The sequence below is a fragment of the Notothenia coriiceps genome, unplaced genomic scaffold (genome assembly GCF_000735185.1).
Source record: "Notothenia coriiceps isolate Sejong01 unplaced genomic scaffold, NC01 NC01_scaffold00037250, whole genome shotgun sequence".
Lineage (NCBI taxonomy): Eukaryota > Metazoa > Chordata > Actinopteri > Perciformes > Nototheniidae > Notothenia > Notothenia coriiceps.
In genome coordinates, this window is record NW_011369951.1 from 7,673,645 (window position 1) to 7,692,867 (window position 19,223).

The 19,223-nt window shown below is 37.8% G+C and overlaps 2 protein-coding genes across 3 annotated transcripts; both read left to right on the forward strand.

The window, feature by feature from the left end:
• Window positions 1–2,485, forward strand: gpr84 (G protein-coupled receptor 84). Its single transcript, XM_010796142.1, has 2 exons — window positions 1–65; window positions 1,043–2,485. The coding sequence occupies exon 2, from the start codon at window positions 1,044–1,046 to the stop codon at window positions 2,280–2,282; it is 1,239 nt and encodes a 412-aa protein (XP_010794444.1). The 5' UTR covers window positions 1–65; window position 1,043; the 3' UTR covers window positions 2,283–2,485.
• Window positions 2,486–6,127: 3,642 nt separating this feature from the next.
• Window positions 6,128–18,150, forward strand: stat2 (signal transducer and activator of transcription 2). 2 transcript variants are annotated; one of them, XM_010796143.1, is made up of 24 exons: window positions 6,128–6,324; window positions 7,145–7,282; window positions 7,390–7,534; window positions 7,691–7,786; window positions 8,630–8,722; window positions 8,821–8,899; window positions 9,053–9,132; window positions 9,259–9,410; window positions 9,645–9,803; window positions 9,898–9,987; window positions 10,440–10,499; window positions 10,640–10,660; window positions 10,751–10,844; window positions 11,057–11,104; window positions 11,213–11,296; window positions 11,446–11,544; window positions 12,213–12,348; window positions 12,623–12,675; window positions 13,625–13,710; window positions 13,799–13,935; window positions 14,020–14,208; window positions 14,407–14,461; window positions 14,658–14,749; window positions 17,098–18,150. In XM_010796143.1, exons 2-24 carry the CDS (start codon window positions 7,152–7,154, stop codon window positions 17,331–17,333), a joined length of 2,415 nt encoding a protein of 804 aa, XP_010794445.1. In that variant the 5' UTR covers window positions 6,128–6,324; window positions 7,145–7,151; the 3' UTR covers window positions 17,334–18,150. The 2 variants fall into 2 exon arrangements, with proteins under 2 accessions (XP_010794445.1, XP_010794446.1); XM_010796144.1 differs by having other exon boundaries at window positions 7,151–7,282.
• The last annotated feature ends 1,073 nt before the right edge of the window (window positions 18,151–19,223 follow it).

Genomic DNA, 19,223 nt, shown 5'->3' on the forward strand with positions numbered 1-19,223 from the left:
CCAGATTACAGCAGAGAATGACACACACACACAATTAGAAGACTGGCCACATCTTCTGCTTTAAGGTAAGACCTGAAAAATGATATGTTATAATAAGAGGCTTTACAATATACATTTTTTATAAATCTATACATTTATTTAAAATATCTTAAAATATTTGTTATTGTTTGTTTTATCAATGTTGTTAATTCTTGCTTTTTTGTATGGTATGTTTTATTATTTGAGTTATGTGCAGAATTGACCGCAGTGATTTGAACATAGTCTAAGAGGATAATAATATATATCAAATAATTACGGGGCTTTTGAGTAACTGTTAAATGCAGGACCATTGTATTATTGTATTGTTTATTATTTATACATTCATTAAGGGCTATTTTATACTTTGACTTAATACCAGAGAGAAACACTTCACTGCATTTATTTGACAGTTTTAATAACTTGTAACTTTGCAGATTCAGCTTATTGATACACATTATAAATCACCTTATACATGATGTCATATTATATGAAGTTACTGAGCAATATATCAAATAATTATAATAAACTTGAATATAAGCTTCACCTTTCCCAGCTGCGTCATTAAAGTAATTAAACATTAGTGCATCAATGATTCCAATCCAATAATATATCATATTATGATTCTATAATAAATGCAGGACTTTTACAACATTTAAATGCAGTAATTCTTCAAATAACTGAGTATTACTGATCTACCATTGGTTTTAGGTCAGTAAACCACAGCAGTCGTAAATTAAATGAAGTTCTATTATCCTAAAACTGCAGAAAACCAACTTTGAAAATATCATTTTTGCTCAGTAATATCGAATATCATAACAATAATAATAACCTTAATGAGGATTGCAAACAAAGGTTTGAAAGAGAAGTTTGTTGAAAGGAAGTCGTGAACCACAGTAACGACCTGTGAGTTCCTTTTTGTTTTTTCAAAGAGGGGTGGGGACAACTTGGTTTCTGTTTGAGTGTAACTTTCTGTAGGCACACTACACAAAAGCTTACCTGTATTCTGAATCTTGTTGGTTGACAGCATGCTGATGAACTACACAAACCAAACAGAGGAGGACCTCTTCTCCTGCTACAGTCCTTCAGTCGTGGGCTACCGGTACTTTGCCGTGCTGTGGGGATGTACGGTGACCCTCGTTGGTACGGTGGGGAACCTGATGACCATTCTGGCCTTTGCTCTAGACCCACGTCTGAGGACTCGCTTCAACGTGCTCATCCTCAACCTGGCTGTAGCTGATCTCCTATACTGCACCATACTGCAGCCCATATCAGTCGACTCCTATCTACACCTCAAATGGCGCAGTGGTGAGCTCTGGTGCAGCATCTTCGGCCTGCTCCTCTTCCTCTCCAACTCTGTATCCATTATCACCCTCTGCCTAGTTGCTGTGAGCCGATATCTTCTGGTGGCAAAAAGGGCTTTGTTTGATCGTGTCTTCTCTAGCCGTGGTCTTATTTTACTACTGATCTCAACGTGGGCACTGGGTTTGGCCAGCTTTGGCCCACTCTGGCCTGTTTACGTATTTGTGCCACAGGTGTGCACATGCAGTTTCCATCGCACCAGGGGTCGTCCCTACAGTACCATCTTGCTCTTTTTTTACTTTTTCATTGGGCTGGGCATTGTTGGTGTTTTCTACCTCCTTATTTACAGACGTGTCAGGATTGCGTCTCAATCGTTGCTTCGATACAGATTCAGCCGCAGATCCTCCAGGAAGAAACCAGCTTCTTCGACACAAGGGACCGATGACAGTGGTGTAGAAAGTGGCATGGCAAAGACATGTAGCTGCGAGATGAGCAGCCAGGCGGATCTAACTCAAAATACAGATGAGATCACCTGTGAAAAACCTTCCAAATCTACCCAAGTGACGGCTCTAGATCCATCAGTAACTAAGCAACCCCTTGATACTGTCAAAACATCACCTTCAACCAGACCTGCTCCCGCCAATGCAGCACCCTCCTCCAACTCAGCAACTTCAGGAGATGCTGATGAATTTAAGCGGGTGACACGCATGTGCTTTACTGTTTTTTTGTGTTTTGTCTTCTGCTTTGTCCCCTTCCTGTTGCTCAACATAGCTGACAAACAGAACCGCGCCCCTCAAGTACTGCACATGTTCTGTGCAAACCTCACCTGGCTCAATAGCTGTATCAACCCTGTGCTTTATGCCGTCATGAACAGACAGTTTCGACAGGCCTACCACGTGCTGCTCACCAGGGCTGCCTCACCTTTTTCCTGCCTTTGGACCTGGAGGTCAACGCTGAGATTCTAAACTCTGTGAGCTCAAATTTGCCAGATGTTTCTCCTCCTGATATAAATAGCTGTCATTAAGGAACAATCACGTTTTAAATGTGTTTCCTATAATGCATTTACGTGCATTGCCAACATTCCAGGCTACATTTACTTCATAATATCCATATAAAATGTATGTTTATGTCTTGTATGTCTTGTATGGAATAAATTACATTTTGTAATAAACAATCCATGGTTGGATACAGACTGTTGAGTTAGCCAATATTTCACCACCACTAGTTTTATCTGTGACTATGAGAAACCACCAAATTACAACATCAGCACAGGATATTCCTATACAAAAAACATGCCTAAGTAATTTCAGTATTTAAGGAACCTACTGTATGACTGTGTTTCATCCACGTATTGCCTTTGATGCGCTGATTATACATGACTCATGATAACGTTTTCTGGTGATTTAGCCTTGGGTTTGACATGTGGGTGGAGTGTGCTTGTTTAAGCATGTTTAAATAGTGTCAAAGCATTTATAACGGACAAAGCCAAATTACAATCATCAATCGTATACTACCTGGCAGTGGCACATGTCATGATCTGGAGTAGAGGTTGAGACATATTTGTGTAAAAAACACTAAAAAGTGTCTACTTTTACTAAAAGTCCTGCATTAAAAATGTGACTCAAGTAAAAGTAGAAAGGTATTATCATCAAAATATAGTTAAAGTACCAAGAGTCAAAGTAATCATTTTGCAAATTGGTCAATTTCAGAATAATAAAATATATGATATGTTTTATAATGATTGATCATTAAAGTGTTCTCAAAGCTGGTAAAGGTGCAGCTAGTTTTAATGACTTTGTATACTGCAGGTTAGTATATTAAGACTTCATTATATTTCACATCATTAATCCAAATTTCTAAAGTAACTAAAGGTATTACATAATTGTAGTGGAGTAAAAATACACAATTTACCTCTGAACTGTAGTAGAAGTAGCATAACATAGAAATACTCAAGTAAAGTACTGTACAAGTATCTCAAAATGATACCTAAGTACAGTACTTGAGTAAGTGTACTTAGTTACTTCCCACATCTGAAATCAGATATGACTTCAAGTCATGTGATAATTTCTTAGTATTTGATCCTTCAACTTGGCCTCAGGGATTGCAAGGACTTCACAGTTAAGGCAACACGTTTTGCAGAAAGCAAATCGGAGGCTTAAACAGAGACAGGGAGGTGCATCTGCAGCATTTTCACCATCTACCATGCAAGAAGAGGAACGAGAGGACACTGATGAGGACAGTGAGGAAGACTGCTCTTATTAAAACCACGCTTCGTGTGGGGTGAGTACCAAACGCTCTCTCCTGGTACTCATCTGAGTAACTCACTAAAAGGTATGTGCACCCCTGACTATAATTCAACTCGATTTGACACGCCTCGTCATGCATAGACTAAGCAAGCTTTGATTACTGATATCATAAATATCAGACAAACTTTGAGAGACAGCAAGCGCATTTCGTGGCATCTGCGGGCAGTGGCAAGTACTTCCGGCATCTGCCACGGAGGCTGCTACTCCGTGGTATCTGTGGCAAGTATATGCCACAGATGTGGTATCTGTGGCAAGTATATGCCACAGATGCCACAACTTGCCGTGGCAAGTATATGCCACAACTTATATATGCCACAACTTGCCGTGGCAAGTATATGCCACAACTTGCCGTGGCATTTGCGCATGCTGAACGGGAGTTGCCACAAGATGCCAGAGTTAAGAGAAGTTTTACGGTAGCTGCCACTCGCCTTCCGTGGCAAATGCTGATATTTAAACTCGTATTTATCGTGTAAAATGTCGCTGGACTATCACAGGACTGATGTGCGATCTCTATTTTTCAAAAAGATAATAAATTATCATTTATATTCAATTTTACTTGGAATAGCCTACTTGGTTTGCTAAAATAAACAAACGTGCTATATCTATGATAGTAGGCTAAACATAGGCCTATATTGTAATTAATTAAAAAATAAATATCTGTATTGACACAGCAACGTGTACAATGGTGTTGTTAGACTTGGCTACAGACTTAGGGCAGCTGTAACTGATTGCAGTTGCCACTGCTAGTGAGATGCTAAGATTTATATTTTTATAAATGAGGCAAAGGACAGTTATATTTGATTGTTTGTTAATAAACAGATTAATGTCATTGTATCTGTTTTGTTGTTTAATATTTTAATTCTGGTTGAACATTTTTATTTAAATGCTTCAGATTATTCTTATTAGATATTGATATCAGTGAATCTAAACAAACCATGTTATTCCGTTAAGACAATCATGACAGTATATTAAAAATCAAGACACAATGCATGCTTTTTTATTCACCCTTTTATTGCGTTTTGAAACTGGCGAACAATTTATATTGTTCGAGTTCTTGACAGAACGACGCGATAAATACGGGTTTAAATATCAGCATTTGCCACGGAAGGCGAGTGGCAGCTACCATAAACCTTCTCTTAACTTGTGGCATATACTTGCCACGGCAAGTTGTGGCATGGTTGTGGCATATAATTGCCAAGGCAAGTTGTGGCATCTGTGGCATATACTTGTCACAGATACCACATCTGTGGCATATACTTGCCACAGATACCACATCTGTGGCATATACTTGCCACAGATACCACGGAGTAGCGGCCTCTGTGGCAGATGCCGGAAGTACTTGCCACTGCCTGCAGATGCCACAAATGACACAGATGCCACAACTTGCCGTGGCAAGTATATGCCACAACTTGCCGTGGCATTTGCGCATGCTGAACGGGAGTTGCCACAAGATGCCAGAGTTAAGAGAAGTTTTACGGTAGCTGCCACTCGCCTTCCGTGGCAAATGCTGATATTTAAACTCGTATTTATCGTGTAAAATGTCGCTGGACTATCACAGGACTGATGTGCGATCTCTATTTTTCAAAAAGATAATAAATTATCATTTATATTCAATTTTACTTGGAATAGCCTACTTGGTTTGCTAAAAATAAACAAACGTGCTATATCTATGATAGTAGGCTAAACATAGGCCTAGCAAACCAAGTAGGCTATTCCAAGTAAAATTGAATATAAATGATAATTTNAAGTATATGCCACAACCATGCCACAAACAGACCATCCATCCATCCCGCACCAATCACCGGACCTGGGGGGACAGAGCCTTCTCCGTCGCTGCCCCCTCCCTCTGGAACTCACTCCCACAATCTGTAAAGCGTATTTGAGCACCTGTAAAAGCGCTCATTATTATTATTATTATGTGAATTGAAAAAGGGTAGAGGGGTAGAAATGAATGTGAAAGAGAAAAAATAGTGGTGAAAATGATGAAACATGGCTTTGTTTTCATTACACCTCATAATGTTTTATTGAACTTGGCATTACATTAAATTCCTTTAAATAATGTATTAATTATGTTATCATTATTGTCACTTTATTTAACATTTCACCTTCTTTTATTGTGTCCTGTGAATGCATAAACAGAACGTGTTTTCTTTTCTTTTTTGTACCCATGCGTCACATGCTCGCTTAATCACATCACAACCTAATTTCTCGGGAAATCTTGATACAAGGCATAAGTTTCTATTTTGCTCAGCGTCACTTCCCTCGCTACTGATTGACGTGGAAAGCGTACCAACAGCGCGTGCTTTGCTGTGTCCGGCTCGACCAATAAGCTGTTAGTTCTGAACCCACTAGGAAACTGTGCTAGCGGTTCCGGACATTTCGGATCTTCAATGACTGAACAGCAGTGATGTCAGAGCCAAAATGGTGCCCACTCTTAGAATAAGAAGAACCAATTGGGAGGGATTACTAGGTATCCAATGAAATGGAAATACAAAAAAAAAAGTGTTTAAGGAAATAACATTCACGCTCCTGCGTTTTGTCGGAAATTGTTTTTGTTTTACCAGCGTCTAACAACGGATAGCAGTTAAAGCTAGAAACAAGACTTAGCCAACCGTTAAAACTATAGTAATGCGCCTGTCTTAAATGCTAGCTATTTACTAAGACATTTATAACTGGTCTCGGACTGACAGCATAAAACAAGGTGAGTAAATACGTTGTTACTAATAATAGAACATATCTAGGCTGTAGACGGATAGTCAAAGACAAGCATAACATGCAAATACAGTATACTGAGTCTCAACTGCATAACACAATACGAAGTCATGTCATACAAAAGTAACTTACATAATAAGCAGTCACAGGTTGTCCCTGTTTGCACTTTGCTCCAGCTTCCTTCAACTGTTGATGATATAACTAATAGATCGGATTGTTACAAAGCTGTCATCGCACCATGTAATAACTTACATGCTTAAATTTTTTATGATCTAACGTTGAGCGTTTTATACTGTACAAAGAGCGACACAATAGTTTCCTAGCTGTATTCAGTGGTTTGAAATGAAAGAGACCGTTTGTGTTTAAGGAAATAGGTTTAGAAAGCAACTCAGGATTAGATACATCTATTTGACAGAGATACATGCACATGCAAATCTTTCAAAGGGGTTAACGTGTGGAATGGATGTGACATTGAATAAATAATGGTAGGTAACTTTTCAAATTAAAAACAACGTGGCAAACACACAAACAACTGAGTCATACATATTGTGTATTAAACAATTGGGAACCCGTTTTTGTAAACCTAGTCATGAAAGGGTTGACTAATAGAATGTGAATGTTTAAAGGATTGGTAAGCATACCTTCAACTTCAATCCACACCTTCTTGGTCAATTTTTTGTTTGTTTTCGATTTATTTTAATGCCTTACTTCGGAAGATAAAAATAAATCACTAAATTAATACAAAACTACCATTAATACTACTAACATTCTTGAAAATGGTTTACTCTTTGTGTTCCCTTGTTAACAAGGGTTAGGATGGCTCAGTGGGATAAACTGACAGAGCTATCTGATGCGTACACGCAGCAGTTACATGAGCTCTATGACAGGGATGATTTTCCTATGGATGTGCGGCACTACCTCTCTGTCTGGATAGAGAAGCAGGATTGGTAAGGCAGCAGTGATATTATTCAACCAGCATTATATAATTCAAGGATTAGAGTGAAATGCCCTGTTTGTAAAATACTTCTGTTTTTCATTTCCTTTTTTTCTATAGGCAAAGAGCAGCCCGAGAACATGACTTTGCTATGGTGCTGTTCCAGGTCCTGCTGGAGAATCTGGATAACCAACACAGCCGCTTTGTCCAGAAGGAGTCATTCCTACTGCAGCACAACATTCGTCGCTATAAACAGGGCTTTCAGGTTTGATTGGATGGCATTTGTAATAGAGCAATAGCACCTTTGGGTGCCCTATTTTACTTTGAATTGGAAAAATCCACCGAAAATATGAAGATCATAATGGTTCTGATCCCACTGGTCATTGGCTGTGGCATTCATCTGACCTCTCTCCCCTGACAGAGGTACCTGGATGACCCCTGTGCCTTGGCTAACACAATCCTGTGGTTTTTGAGCAAAGAGAAGGACATCCTGCAGAATGCTGAGCTGGCTGAGCAGGTTGAGAAAACGTTTCATCAACTCATTGACACGCGTATTAAATGAGATACACCCTAGTAAATACAACATTTATTGACATAACAACCAAACTGATATTGCTCTATAATAGGTACTACATATAAATCAAATTAAGCTGTGTAGTTTGCTTGGCTGACAATATTGCATGGGCTTAAAGTTCCATGTATAAATATAACCTTTTATCTTGCATACAATACTTACCTTTGTTATATAACAACATATAATCATAGGTAACTAGTTTGCTGTCATGTAAAGGTGCCAAACAGGGATTAAGGTGAGCTAGCTAATTTGATTGCACAAGGATTCTTTTGTGTAACACTATGAAGCATCCAATTTGTCTTTTTGGACATTTGTTAATGTGACATCTAATTTTAAAGAATTTTAAAAAAACTTTATCAAACAATACTTAATCAGCCCACTGTAAAATACCAATGCTATAGAATAATGCTAATGGAAAATGACATGAAAATGTGGTGTTTTTACAAAAAAATATGTATCATGTATTTGGTCATCCACCATAAAGGAATGGGCTGTGTTTCTGCAATACTATAATTCATAACTATTAAATATTTAAAACCAAGTTTACAAAGGACATGTTTAATGTGTCCTGTGTGAATTTCTCCCTCTGTGCCAGATGTACTGAACACATACTATGAACTCAGTGTGTGGGCTAAAAAGCAAAGATTTTCCACCAAGCAGTGATATCTTATTAACTGCCACTTTCACTCTCACGTTTCCAATACCAGGCGAAAATACTACCCTTCATTTTTTCTGAAGACTCTTAATCTCTATACCTGCTCCTCCTACTCTTTTGCTTTGTTTCAGGTCCAGTTGCTGTGTGTAGAGCAGGAAGCCATGGAGACAAGCAGCCAGCATGACCTTGAACGTAAAATGGTTGGCCTCAGAAATGAAGTGCAGGTGCAGATAATGTTGCTTGATGATATTATGCTTGGCTTCGTATTTGAATGATATTGCAGTTCATCCGTTTTCTTTTTCTCCGGACCTTTGGGACACAGTGCATGGAACATACAATATTGTGTCTGGAGGAGCAGCAGGACGAGTTTGATTTTAAATACCAAACACACAAGATGGAAGGTAAGCAGATCAAATCCTGGTTTAATTTGCATTTTGTGACAATGTTCTTTGAGGATGAGTAATAAAGAGGCCTAAATCACAGCCTCATGTTCTCTTTTGTTTTGATACATCTTGTATGGAAACTGTAATCCCACTGTGGAAACTTTTATGCAGCTGTGGTGGACGAGGCCGTGAAGAAGGATCAAATGAAAGTTCTTCAGATTCTTGTCAACAGACTGAATGACTGTAGAAAGGTACAGAGTTATCCCTATTTTTAAAGAGTTGTAAAATGTAGGCCTTTTTGGAAAATATAATAGTCTTCCTTTTTATATATATATATATATATGTGTGTTTTTGACTCATACAATCACCTTCTCTAGGGTACACTGTCAGACCTCAAAAAGCTCCTGGACAGGACTGAAGACCTGATCAACATTTTGGTGAAGAAGGAGCTGGTGGAGTGGCAGAGGAGGCAGCAGAAAGCCTGCATCGGATCTCCAAACAATGTTTGTCTGGATCAGCTGGAGAATTGGTATGTCCGGTCCCATTAGCTCCAAATCAACTATTATTTTCTTTGACCTTTAATGTAAAAATATATCAATAATCATTATTTTAATGAAGTGCTAAAATGCAGAAAACAATGCTGTTTTATAATTGCAACTGGGGACTTCCACAATCCCACTCATATCCCATATGTTGTTTTTCTTTGTGAGTTTTTTTGTCTTTTTAAGAATCGTCGTTTGCTATTGTCTCTCTTGTTTGGTAGGTTCACCTGTGTGGCAGTGTGTCTGTTCCATGTGCGTGAGTTCCTTGGTAAACTGGAGGAGCTTGTGGGAAAAGTGTCCTATGAAAACGACCCTGTGAAGGCACAAAAACCTGCACTGCTGAGTAAAGCAGATACTCTTCTGAAAGAATTACTCAAAAGGTCTCACTTTTAGGAAACACTCTTAAACTCATTTGCATTCTCATGATTTCCTTGTGAAGTTTCCTGACATTATTGTTTTTCATGTTTCCTGAAGTTCCTTTGTGGTTGAAACTCAGCCATCCATGCCTCAGGGGAAAGGACCTCTGGTGCTCCGCACAAACGTCCAGTTCTCTGTCAAGACCAGGTCAGTGTGACACTCCAGGCAAACAGTATATTGCCTTTTCTTCACTTTAATGTATGTTTGTAACATACTCTTCATGTATAGACTCAAAATGCACTGATTGGACCTTTTTTGGCTGTTTCCAAGTTTTAATGTTGATTGCCAAATCTAATTATCTTTCTTTCTAAGAACTATATACAATTGACAGAATACAAATATTAAAAAAAAATGTTCTTCAATTATATGTTCAAAAAATAAAACATTTACTATTTTATAAATAACATGTTTTTTCAAAATGTAACAGGAGCTTCTTTCACTCTCACTTAATCACATCTTCAATTAAAAAGGCTCGAGCTTGCTTACATTCAAGTCCATTTTGTAAACTTTGTTTTGTGGATTGTTCCTATTTGTTTTGTTATTTTCTTGTTTCCTCACAATTTATTTCTGAAATCTTCCACCTGTCATAATATTTTCAGGCTTCTTGTCAAATTTCCTGAGCTGAACCACTCCATGAAAGTGAATGTATCAATGGACAGGTGAGAGTCCTCCTTTTAGAGTAACTTTCCCTACAAACACATCAAACCTGCAGCCTTGAATTATGAACTTCAAACTATACACAATGACGTTTTTGTTTCCGCACATTCATCACTGATTTCTTTTTCCCCCTTGAAATTAGGGAGGCTCCTCAGATCAAAGGGTGAGTGTTTTTTAAAGATAATGTAATATTAATTCTTGAATAACTGTATTAAATTGAATTAGTTTTTACTGAATCCTTGTATGTTTATAGTTATCGACGTTTTAATGTCCTGGGGACCAAAAGCAAGGCATTGAACATGGCAGAAAGCCAAAGTGGAGGCATGGTGGCAGACTTCAGACATCTTGTGAGTCGTACTTTATTATTTGCCCCTTTTGTTTTGTTTGTTTGATGTTTGTTTGTTTGTTCACAATGTAAAGCGGCCTTGGGTCCCTTGAAAGGCGCTATACAAATTGTATCTATTATTATTATTTTATATTAAAAGATAAAAACAATTATTAAAATAAAACTGTTATATTGTGGTTTTGACTTATTTCATTTTTTCGTATTTGTCTATAGAATCTGAAGGAGCAGAAGTCTGGAGGTGGCGGCAAAGGAGCCAGTGATGTGAGTTGACTTAGAGTCCAAAAGATACCGTCATTACTTGCTGTTATAATCAGTCAGAACTCAAGAAGATGTTAACAACAAATAATGTGTGTGTTTTTCCGAGGACAGATTTCTCTCAGTGTTACAGAGGAGCTTCACATCATCTACTTTGAGACTGAATTTGAGATGAAAGGCGTGTCCGTTGCGTTGCAGGTGGACTTTATACTTCCTGTCTCGTTATACTGTCAAGCTTTATCAAAATAAAAAATAAACTATATCTGCTATGTTAAACAATTAAGCATCATATAATTTATCTCATTGCCTTATGGAAAATGAGATTTCAATTTAGTTTTTTTTTCTAGGCCTCCTCCATCCCGGTGGTCATCATCTCCAACTCCAGCCAGCAGCAGAGCGCCTGGGCGTCGGTCCTCTGGTTCAACATGCTCAGTCTGGACACCAATGTGAGAGATCCCCATCACTTGGGCAATACATTGTTGGCATTATTGGGCTCAAAATCAATAATAACCTCTTAGAATACATTAAATGAGAATGGTCTAACCGAAAAACTGTTCTGAACCTCCTTTTGGCTCTGCTTTAAAGATTTTAGAACATGTAGACCGTAAGTCACGTTTCAACGGAGAAAGATTTATTCAAAGGAGGGGTTTCTTTAAGCATAAAGAAACTATTACAGCATTAGACACAACTGCCTGCACTGCATAGCAAACCAAAAAGGAAGAAGGACTTATCAAGAAGAGAGTCCGGAAGTATTGGCAAAGCATTTTAGAGATTCAATTTTGCTTGTTTAGTCTTCAGCTCACATCTGTGGCTAGTCTCATGATGGTATTAACAGCATTTTCTTTGCATCTATGAAGCGTAAGAGGGGGAGCTGTGGAGAACAGCTTTTTTGGCAAACTTCTCTGTTAGTTTGTTGGGCTATTTAAGAAAAAAAGTATGCCTGAGGTACCGATTTAACAAGTTTTGATGTAATTTTTGCCAAATATTGACAAAAATAAACTGTCTCACCCAGCTTTTGCACACACCATGTAGCATGTTGAAGTTTAGTTCTGCGATTGTTAGGAATTTGAAAAATATTGTGAACATTTTTATTGATATGTGTCTGTTTCTCCAGGACGTCATGTTCTTTGCCAACACTCCTCCAGCCACTTGGCCACAGTTTGGAGAGATGTTGAGCTGGCAGTTTCTCTCTGCCACTAAACGTGGTCTGGATGAGGCTCAGCTGGAAATGATTACACACAAGCTCTTTGGTAAATATTGTTTCTCGGTCAAAATCAGTTAATCAATTCAAATGTATTATATACTGTATATACTGTTGCTTTTCCTAAGTAGAAACTAGTGTTAAAGTTACTTGATTGGTATTATAACAACCAGCAGGACTTTCTCCCAGTTCATATTGATTTGGCAGAATATCATAAAAGGATTGCACACTATAATTAAGCATTCTTTATTGATTTTATGTATGTTTAATTCAATATTATGAGTGAGTTTTATAATGCATCATTTATTTTTCTATCCTACCAGGAAAAAAGCAGAACTATGACGCCTGCAAAGTAGCTTGGTCAAAATTCAGCAAGGTAAGAGTACTGATTATTAGAAAATATTTATCAGCATGGCTCATAGAACAAACCCTAAGCACAACACTCACTACTATATAGATCTTAGTGAGCCCCCATATTCTTCCTTTATCTCCACCCTGAAGTTTTGTTGTTATTTGGATTAAGATGTTGACGATTTGATTTATTGACTTTATTTGGTACACACATTATTGTTAAATCTCGTGTCCCGATGGCAATGCTTTTCTCCTGTAGCGCAAGGTCTAATCCAGTGGTTCTCAACCTGGGGGGGCACCAAAGATTGCGGGGGGGGCGCCAGGCCTCAGATTATTTGAGTTAGTTTTAATAAAAATTCAGTTAGTAGCTATTAAAGGCATAAAAAGACAGAAATGTATAATTCTTTCTTTAATAGAAATGTTTCTTCTGCCCGTAAAGTGTCCAAACCAGGCTTTTCTGGATAAGCGCATTTTTAAAACATAGTCATTGTCCATGCTGGTTTCAGGGGGGGGCGCAACTTCCAACAGCTTTGGGTCTTGGGAAAAAGGTTGGGAACCCCTGGTCTAATCAGGTCCACTGTCAGTTTGTTCGATATCTTGGTTTAAAACTAAATACCTGCTAAAGCAATGACATCCCATGTATTTTTCTTTAGTTTGGATGAATATGTCAGCTACCTAGCATGGTAAATGAAGGTATTAAACATGATTATTATTACCAGCATGTTAAAATTGCGACCATTACACACTAACCTCAAACATTTTAACATTTAATTTACTTTGACTAATTGGGATAAAAACAAGCTGTGCACTTACACTTTTATCCATGATATAATTTGGTTTTCATTACAATACAATGATCATTTCAGCCTCACAAAGCATTACGCTTGGCTGTATATTTTTTGTTTGGTTTAATGATTGTTTGTTAGTATAATGTATGTTGGAATTGATTACCTTTTCCACATCTTTTCTTACAGGAAAATCTTCCTGACACCTTCTGGGTGTGGTTTGATGGCATCTTAGTGATGGTTAAAACGTACCTTGAAGACCTTTGGAGGGATGGGTATGTTTTATCTGCATTTAGCGGAGAGTATTTAAGCAAATGTCAAGTTTCTTGTTTTATGTAAGACTTTTTTGTATCTGTACTCTAGCCTCATCATGGGTTTTGTGAGCAAAGGCAAAGAGAAGTCCCTCCTAAAGAAGAAACAGAGAGGCACGTTCTTATTGCGCTTCAGTGAAAGCGTTATTGGAGGAATCACCTTCTCCTGGGTGGAGACCACCATAAATGGTGAGTTATCTTTTTAACCATAATTGTAAAATCTATTTTCAACTTGTTACATGGTAGACAGTCACCATCCTCTGTGTATTGTAGGCGAGCCTGACATAAAGACAGTCCAGCCCTTCAGCAAAGTCGACCTCTGCCAGATCCCTTTCCATGAAATCATCAGGAATTTCCAGATCTTAGAAGCAGAAAATATCCCAGAAAATCCTCTGCTTTACCTATATCCAAACACCCCTAAAGATGAGGCGTTCGGAAAATACTACTCTGAGAAGACTGGAGGTAAGGGCATCAAATATTTTTGCTGCTTTTTGCTTATCTAAATATTTGCAAAATGACACTCCTCTCATGACATTTACTGTTCTTGACCTCTGCTTTTAGAGTGTTGTTCTTGTCATGAATTTGTCGTAGGTATAAATACAATGTATTGATGTGTGTGTTTGCAACAACAAATTAATTTCTAAACTCATTCTCTTTCAGCTGACAATCCTTACTTCAGGTACATCAAAACCAAGCTGGTGTTTGTTTCAAAGGAGTAAGTATATTAGTGATTTCCTTAAGATTTGTTCAGTATGTTGCTTGTTTGAATTAATACTATGTGCACTTTGTACAGAAACCAAAATATAAACTAAAAATGCACTTAATTAATCTAGTAAGTAGTGTACCAACGCCCTTTTTTTAAGATGTCATCAGCATCTGGTTGTAATGACTGCTTGTCATTGGTCATGTAGGAACACACTGGAGGCCAGATCACCCATGTCCTCTGACATGGCACAGGGTGAAAGCCTGGAGCGAATGAATGGCCTGTGTGGAGAGGCAGCCGGTGAGTCATGGCTCTCCTTGCTGTCCAATCCAGCTAAAAACCTAGTCCCGAAAATTGCTCTTTCCTTTCGGCCTTGTGTTGTAAGAATCAGATGCTGTCTAGATATATGTCAGACAGCTATGAAATTGGTTAGCTTCTAACTTACAGCGTATCCTGTGAGGCTGTGGGCTGCTTCGACTGCATGCACATGTTCAGTGGTAATTCTCTACTGAACATAAACTCTAACAGGTGTGAAGATGATTGGTTTGGGCAAACTAACTAACACGTTAATTTCTTATAGCTTTCTAACTTCTGATGCTTGAATATCGTGCTTGTTGCATGTATTAAATCAATGAATATACACCTAAAACAAAAACACCACATACAGTACTAATGCTATACAATATCACCAGTAATGATTACGCATGAAATCAAATATATTTTGACCGTATGATTTATTTGTTATACTATTATCAATAGAAGTGATTGTTGTAGCAATAGCATTTCATTTTCATTCAATCCAATGTAAATATATTTTTCAGGGGAAGAAATGCATAGAACTTCTCAGTCAAGTAAATACTGAGCTGGACTTCATGCAGATCAATGCACTATTATGTTCAAAGAAAAGGTTTGGGACCATTGGGAAATACACTTGTACAAACGGTTAAATAGTTAAACTACCAGCACCTCAATAACTAACAAGTTATTGAGTTACCTGTTAAGCCCGAGCCTGTTTTCCAGGTCTCAGGCTTGAAAATGACATTCCCAGAACAAATTACCATAACTACACTTCTAAAAGGGGACAATTAATTAATATTTTTTCTCAAAGTAATGATAAACCTGTGAGTTGGATGTAGAAGGGTTAGAATTAATATAGATTTATTTTTATTTTAAAGTAAATTCAGATTGAACATAGTAAAAACATGTAAATTATTGTGTCTGTCCAAAATAACCACATTACTTATAGTGAAAACCACCATTGAATGATGTGATGTTAGACTAAAAGCTTTAGGAATCCGAACTACAGTATAACATATAATAAGTACCCTGTATTGAGATTGATGCAAAACAAGTTAAACTTGACCTTTTTAGAGAGATTTAGCAACAAAAAAACATTGATGATTTTGATGATTGACATCTCTTTTTAACCGCTAGAGCCAAGAAGGGAACCACACACACACACACACACGTTACCAAATAAGGAGTGAGAGTGACGCGTAGCAAAAACCGGAAGCTGCGCTAACCTCTGGTGGCTATTTATTCTCCGATTATTGCATAAAAATGGAATTATGGATTATCAATAATTTGTTCAAAGTGACAGACACATTGGATTAACCTATGGGTTAACCTTCAGCCGCAATTTTTGTCGTTTTAATGCCATTGAACACAACTTTTGATCAGAATAACAGCTAAAGGTGAGCATATCTCCGTGTTTTGCTACCTAAAGCTACGTCGTGTGTTGTCTGTATTTGCTTCCCCTGTCGCAAGTTCTAATCTCTCAGTGATGATACTTATATTTCTATAATCTGTGGAATATCAGGATGTTAGCTAAGCTTGTTTGTGCAGATCCAATAAGTATATCAATCGGTATAGAGATTTCTGTGCTAAGTGCGTTAGCATGTTTTCACTCAGGGCTCATTTAGACCCTTCTTGTGAGACTGTAAAATGGTTCGTATCATCAGTTAGCTGAGTTTCTTCTTGTTAGGAGGGTATGACACTTTCAAAGTTTTTTTAATATTAAGAAGCCCTGAGACACAGTGTCGTGAAAAAAAAAAAGACCCGCCGAAGGGGTCTTTGGGGCTTAACAGGTTAAAGTCATTCAAAACTTGTGTGTAAGCACAAAAACAACAGAAGGAGACAGAAAAAAAATTAAAGCTCAGTGAGTACTTAACTTATGTGGCCGAAAGCAACTTTGTACTTGCCTTGTGAAAAAACAACAACAATCAGAACCAAGAAATAGTGATTTGAGTATCTATCAGTGGTGGTGCCGGTGTTTAATGGATAAGTAAACATGCACAACTTTTCTTTTATGGCTTACAAAAGGTATAGAGTACTTCAGGTTGAGCTTTAAACAACCTCTTGAACAAACTGAAAAGAAAATGCAAACATCAAACACAAATACAAAAAGTGTATTCATGCATGTGTTATTGAATAACTTGATGACCTGAAGGAAAAATACCAACTCTGCATGAAATTCACGAGAATTCTTCACAAAATCAAATCCTTCCAATCTAATCGTTTCATCCTTTGCTTTATTTTTTATGTTTTGGGTTTGGCACGTCACAGTTTTTGTGTGAAAACAACATAGCCAGAACACAGCCATGGCAGCAGAAACCGTAACTTTCTCTCTTCCCTTTCTTTGCTCTCAGAACTAAACGAGAGTCCTCATTCTCTGCAGCAGTCACTTCTGGAAACGTATCACCCTGATGATCCAATGCTGTCTGGCTCTCTTGCTGCCACAGAGGAGGATTTACTGACATATCTCAACAACCCCAACGCCTTTGTTGACCCTGATATCTTGCAGGAGGAGTCGGGGCTGAGTGATTTCAGTCTTTCAGGATTTAATTGCCTGCCCCAACAATCCTGTGGCAGCATCTTCCAATAAGTCTCTGTTGTGTATAGTTAACATAACCACTATGTTATTCATTGTCTGCTCTACTTTCTGGCTTCTTACATTACAACACACATCATGAAATTGTAGCATAGGTAGCAAATCCACTCTACATACAGTACTGTCTCATGATTTGAAACCACTCTACATGGGTCCTTGCTTGGCCCATGCAACCTCATCGAGGCGTGTCATAATTTTTTCTTCCATCCTGCTAACAAAGATATGATTCAGTGAGACTATTTGAAGACACAAAAGAAAGCAAATGTAGCTAACTCCAATTGGGTGCAAGGCATCTGTACTAGATCCCTCAACTATCATGATTGATAAACTATTATTTATGAACATTTTTACATTCCAAAGCTCTGTTTTAAATGAATATCTGGAATTATATCTAACTGACCATGCAAGCAGTTTCATAATGTTTCTTTTTATTGTTGGGAAAATTCCGTGGACTGCACATAATTTATTGTTTTAATGTTTGTTTTGAGCCCATTTGTGCTTGTTTTATTGTTGCTACCTGCAGCTTGTGATATTTCGAAATAACACATGGCACTTCCTGCTTTTTAAGTTATCTTTTTATATTAATTAACCTGTTCAAATATGTTATCGCCAATAAAAGGGAAATTGCTGATTGTATGTTCCATTAATTATTAACTGAAATGTTGTAAATGAATACATTGGAGAAATAGCTTATGTTTCCAGTATTTCAAACTGCAGCGCTGATCTTAATCAAAAGTGTATGTTAAAAATAATAACAAATACTGAAATAAATCCAAGCTGTGTGGCTCAAATAAAATTGTAGGTTCTCTTACAACTTTGTAAACATTTAAATGTATGCACGTTCAAATTAGGTTAGAGGTTTTTTTCACCTTCCGCCCGAGCAGCATGGACACAGGTTGCTAAGAATGAAACACCAAACAGCTAGCAAGCTAAAGGACTGGATATTTTACACAGAAGGAGACGCAACAACAAAAATTAAAGCTCAGTGAGTACTTAACTTATGTGGCCGAAAGCAACTTTGTACTTGCCTTGCGCCGTATGTCTACAGACAAGTCTGTACTTGCTAAAGTGTCAGTTAAGCTAAAGTTAGCTGTTGTTAGTTGCGCTAAATTATCTGTAACTAAGTTAGTTGAGGCATTGAGTAATTATAATTATAAATACATCATATGACTTAAATGTTTTTCTCAATTAACTTGAAGTGTGTTGTATTTATTTTATTACTAAACTTACTTTTTTCCTACCCTAAATAATGCTATGCTTTGACCGCAAGTTGTTAATCCACCGGCAGATCACCATAGTGAAATATAATAATACAGTTTGGATTGATTCTTGTTCAATTTGGGATGAAGTTAGGATGAACGACTTTGCTGATTTTAATCTTTCTTATTCACACTTACCAAGCAGAACGTTTATGAAATAATAATGACATAGGCTACACACTGTAGTTTTGCTAAAACTAGCATGATGTTAAAAGTTTGCAGTAGGGCCTGGCTCATTTCGTGGCATCTGCAGGCAGTGGCAAGTACTTCCGGCATCTGCCACAGAGGCCGCTACTCCGTGGTATCCGTGGCAAGTATATGCCACAGATGTGGTATCTGTGACAAGTATATGCCACAGATGCCACAACTTGCCGTGGCAAGTATATGCCACAACCATGCCACAACTTGCCGTGGCAAGTATATGCCACAGATGTGGTAAGAGAAGGTTTATGGTAGCTGCCACTCGCCTTCCGTGGCAAATGCTGATATTTAAACCCGTATTTATCGCGTAAAATGTCGCTGTTTTGGCATGACTCAGCGTTCTGTCAAGAACTCGAACAATATAAATTGTTCGCCAGTTTCAAAACGCAATAAAAGGGTGAATAAAAAAGCATGCATTGTGTCT

Excerpts from the sequence above, each read along its gene's own strand:
- gpr84 (XM_010796142.1), top strand. The coding sequence starts at position 1,044 with ATGCTGATGAACTACACAAACCAAACAGAGGAGGACCTCTTCTCCTGC.
- stat2 (XM_010796143.1), top strand. The coding sequence starts at position 7,152 with ATGGCTCAGTGGGATAAACTGACAGAGCTATCTGATGCGTACACGCAG. Across the intron at positions 8,723-8,820 it reads GCCTCAGAAATGAAGTGCAG|TGCATGGAACATACAATATT; the intron begins GTGCAGATAATG and ends TTTGGGACACAG. Across the intron at positions 8,900-9,052 it reads CCAAACACACAAGATGGAAG|CTGTGGTGGACGAGGCCGTG; the intron begins GTAAGCAGATCA and ends ACTTTTATGCAG.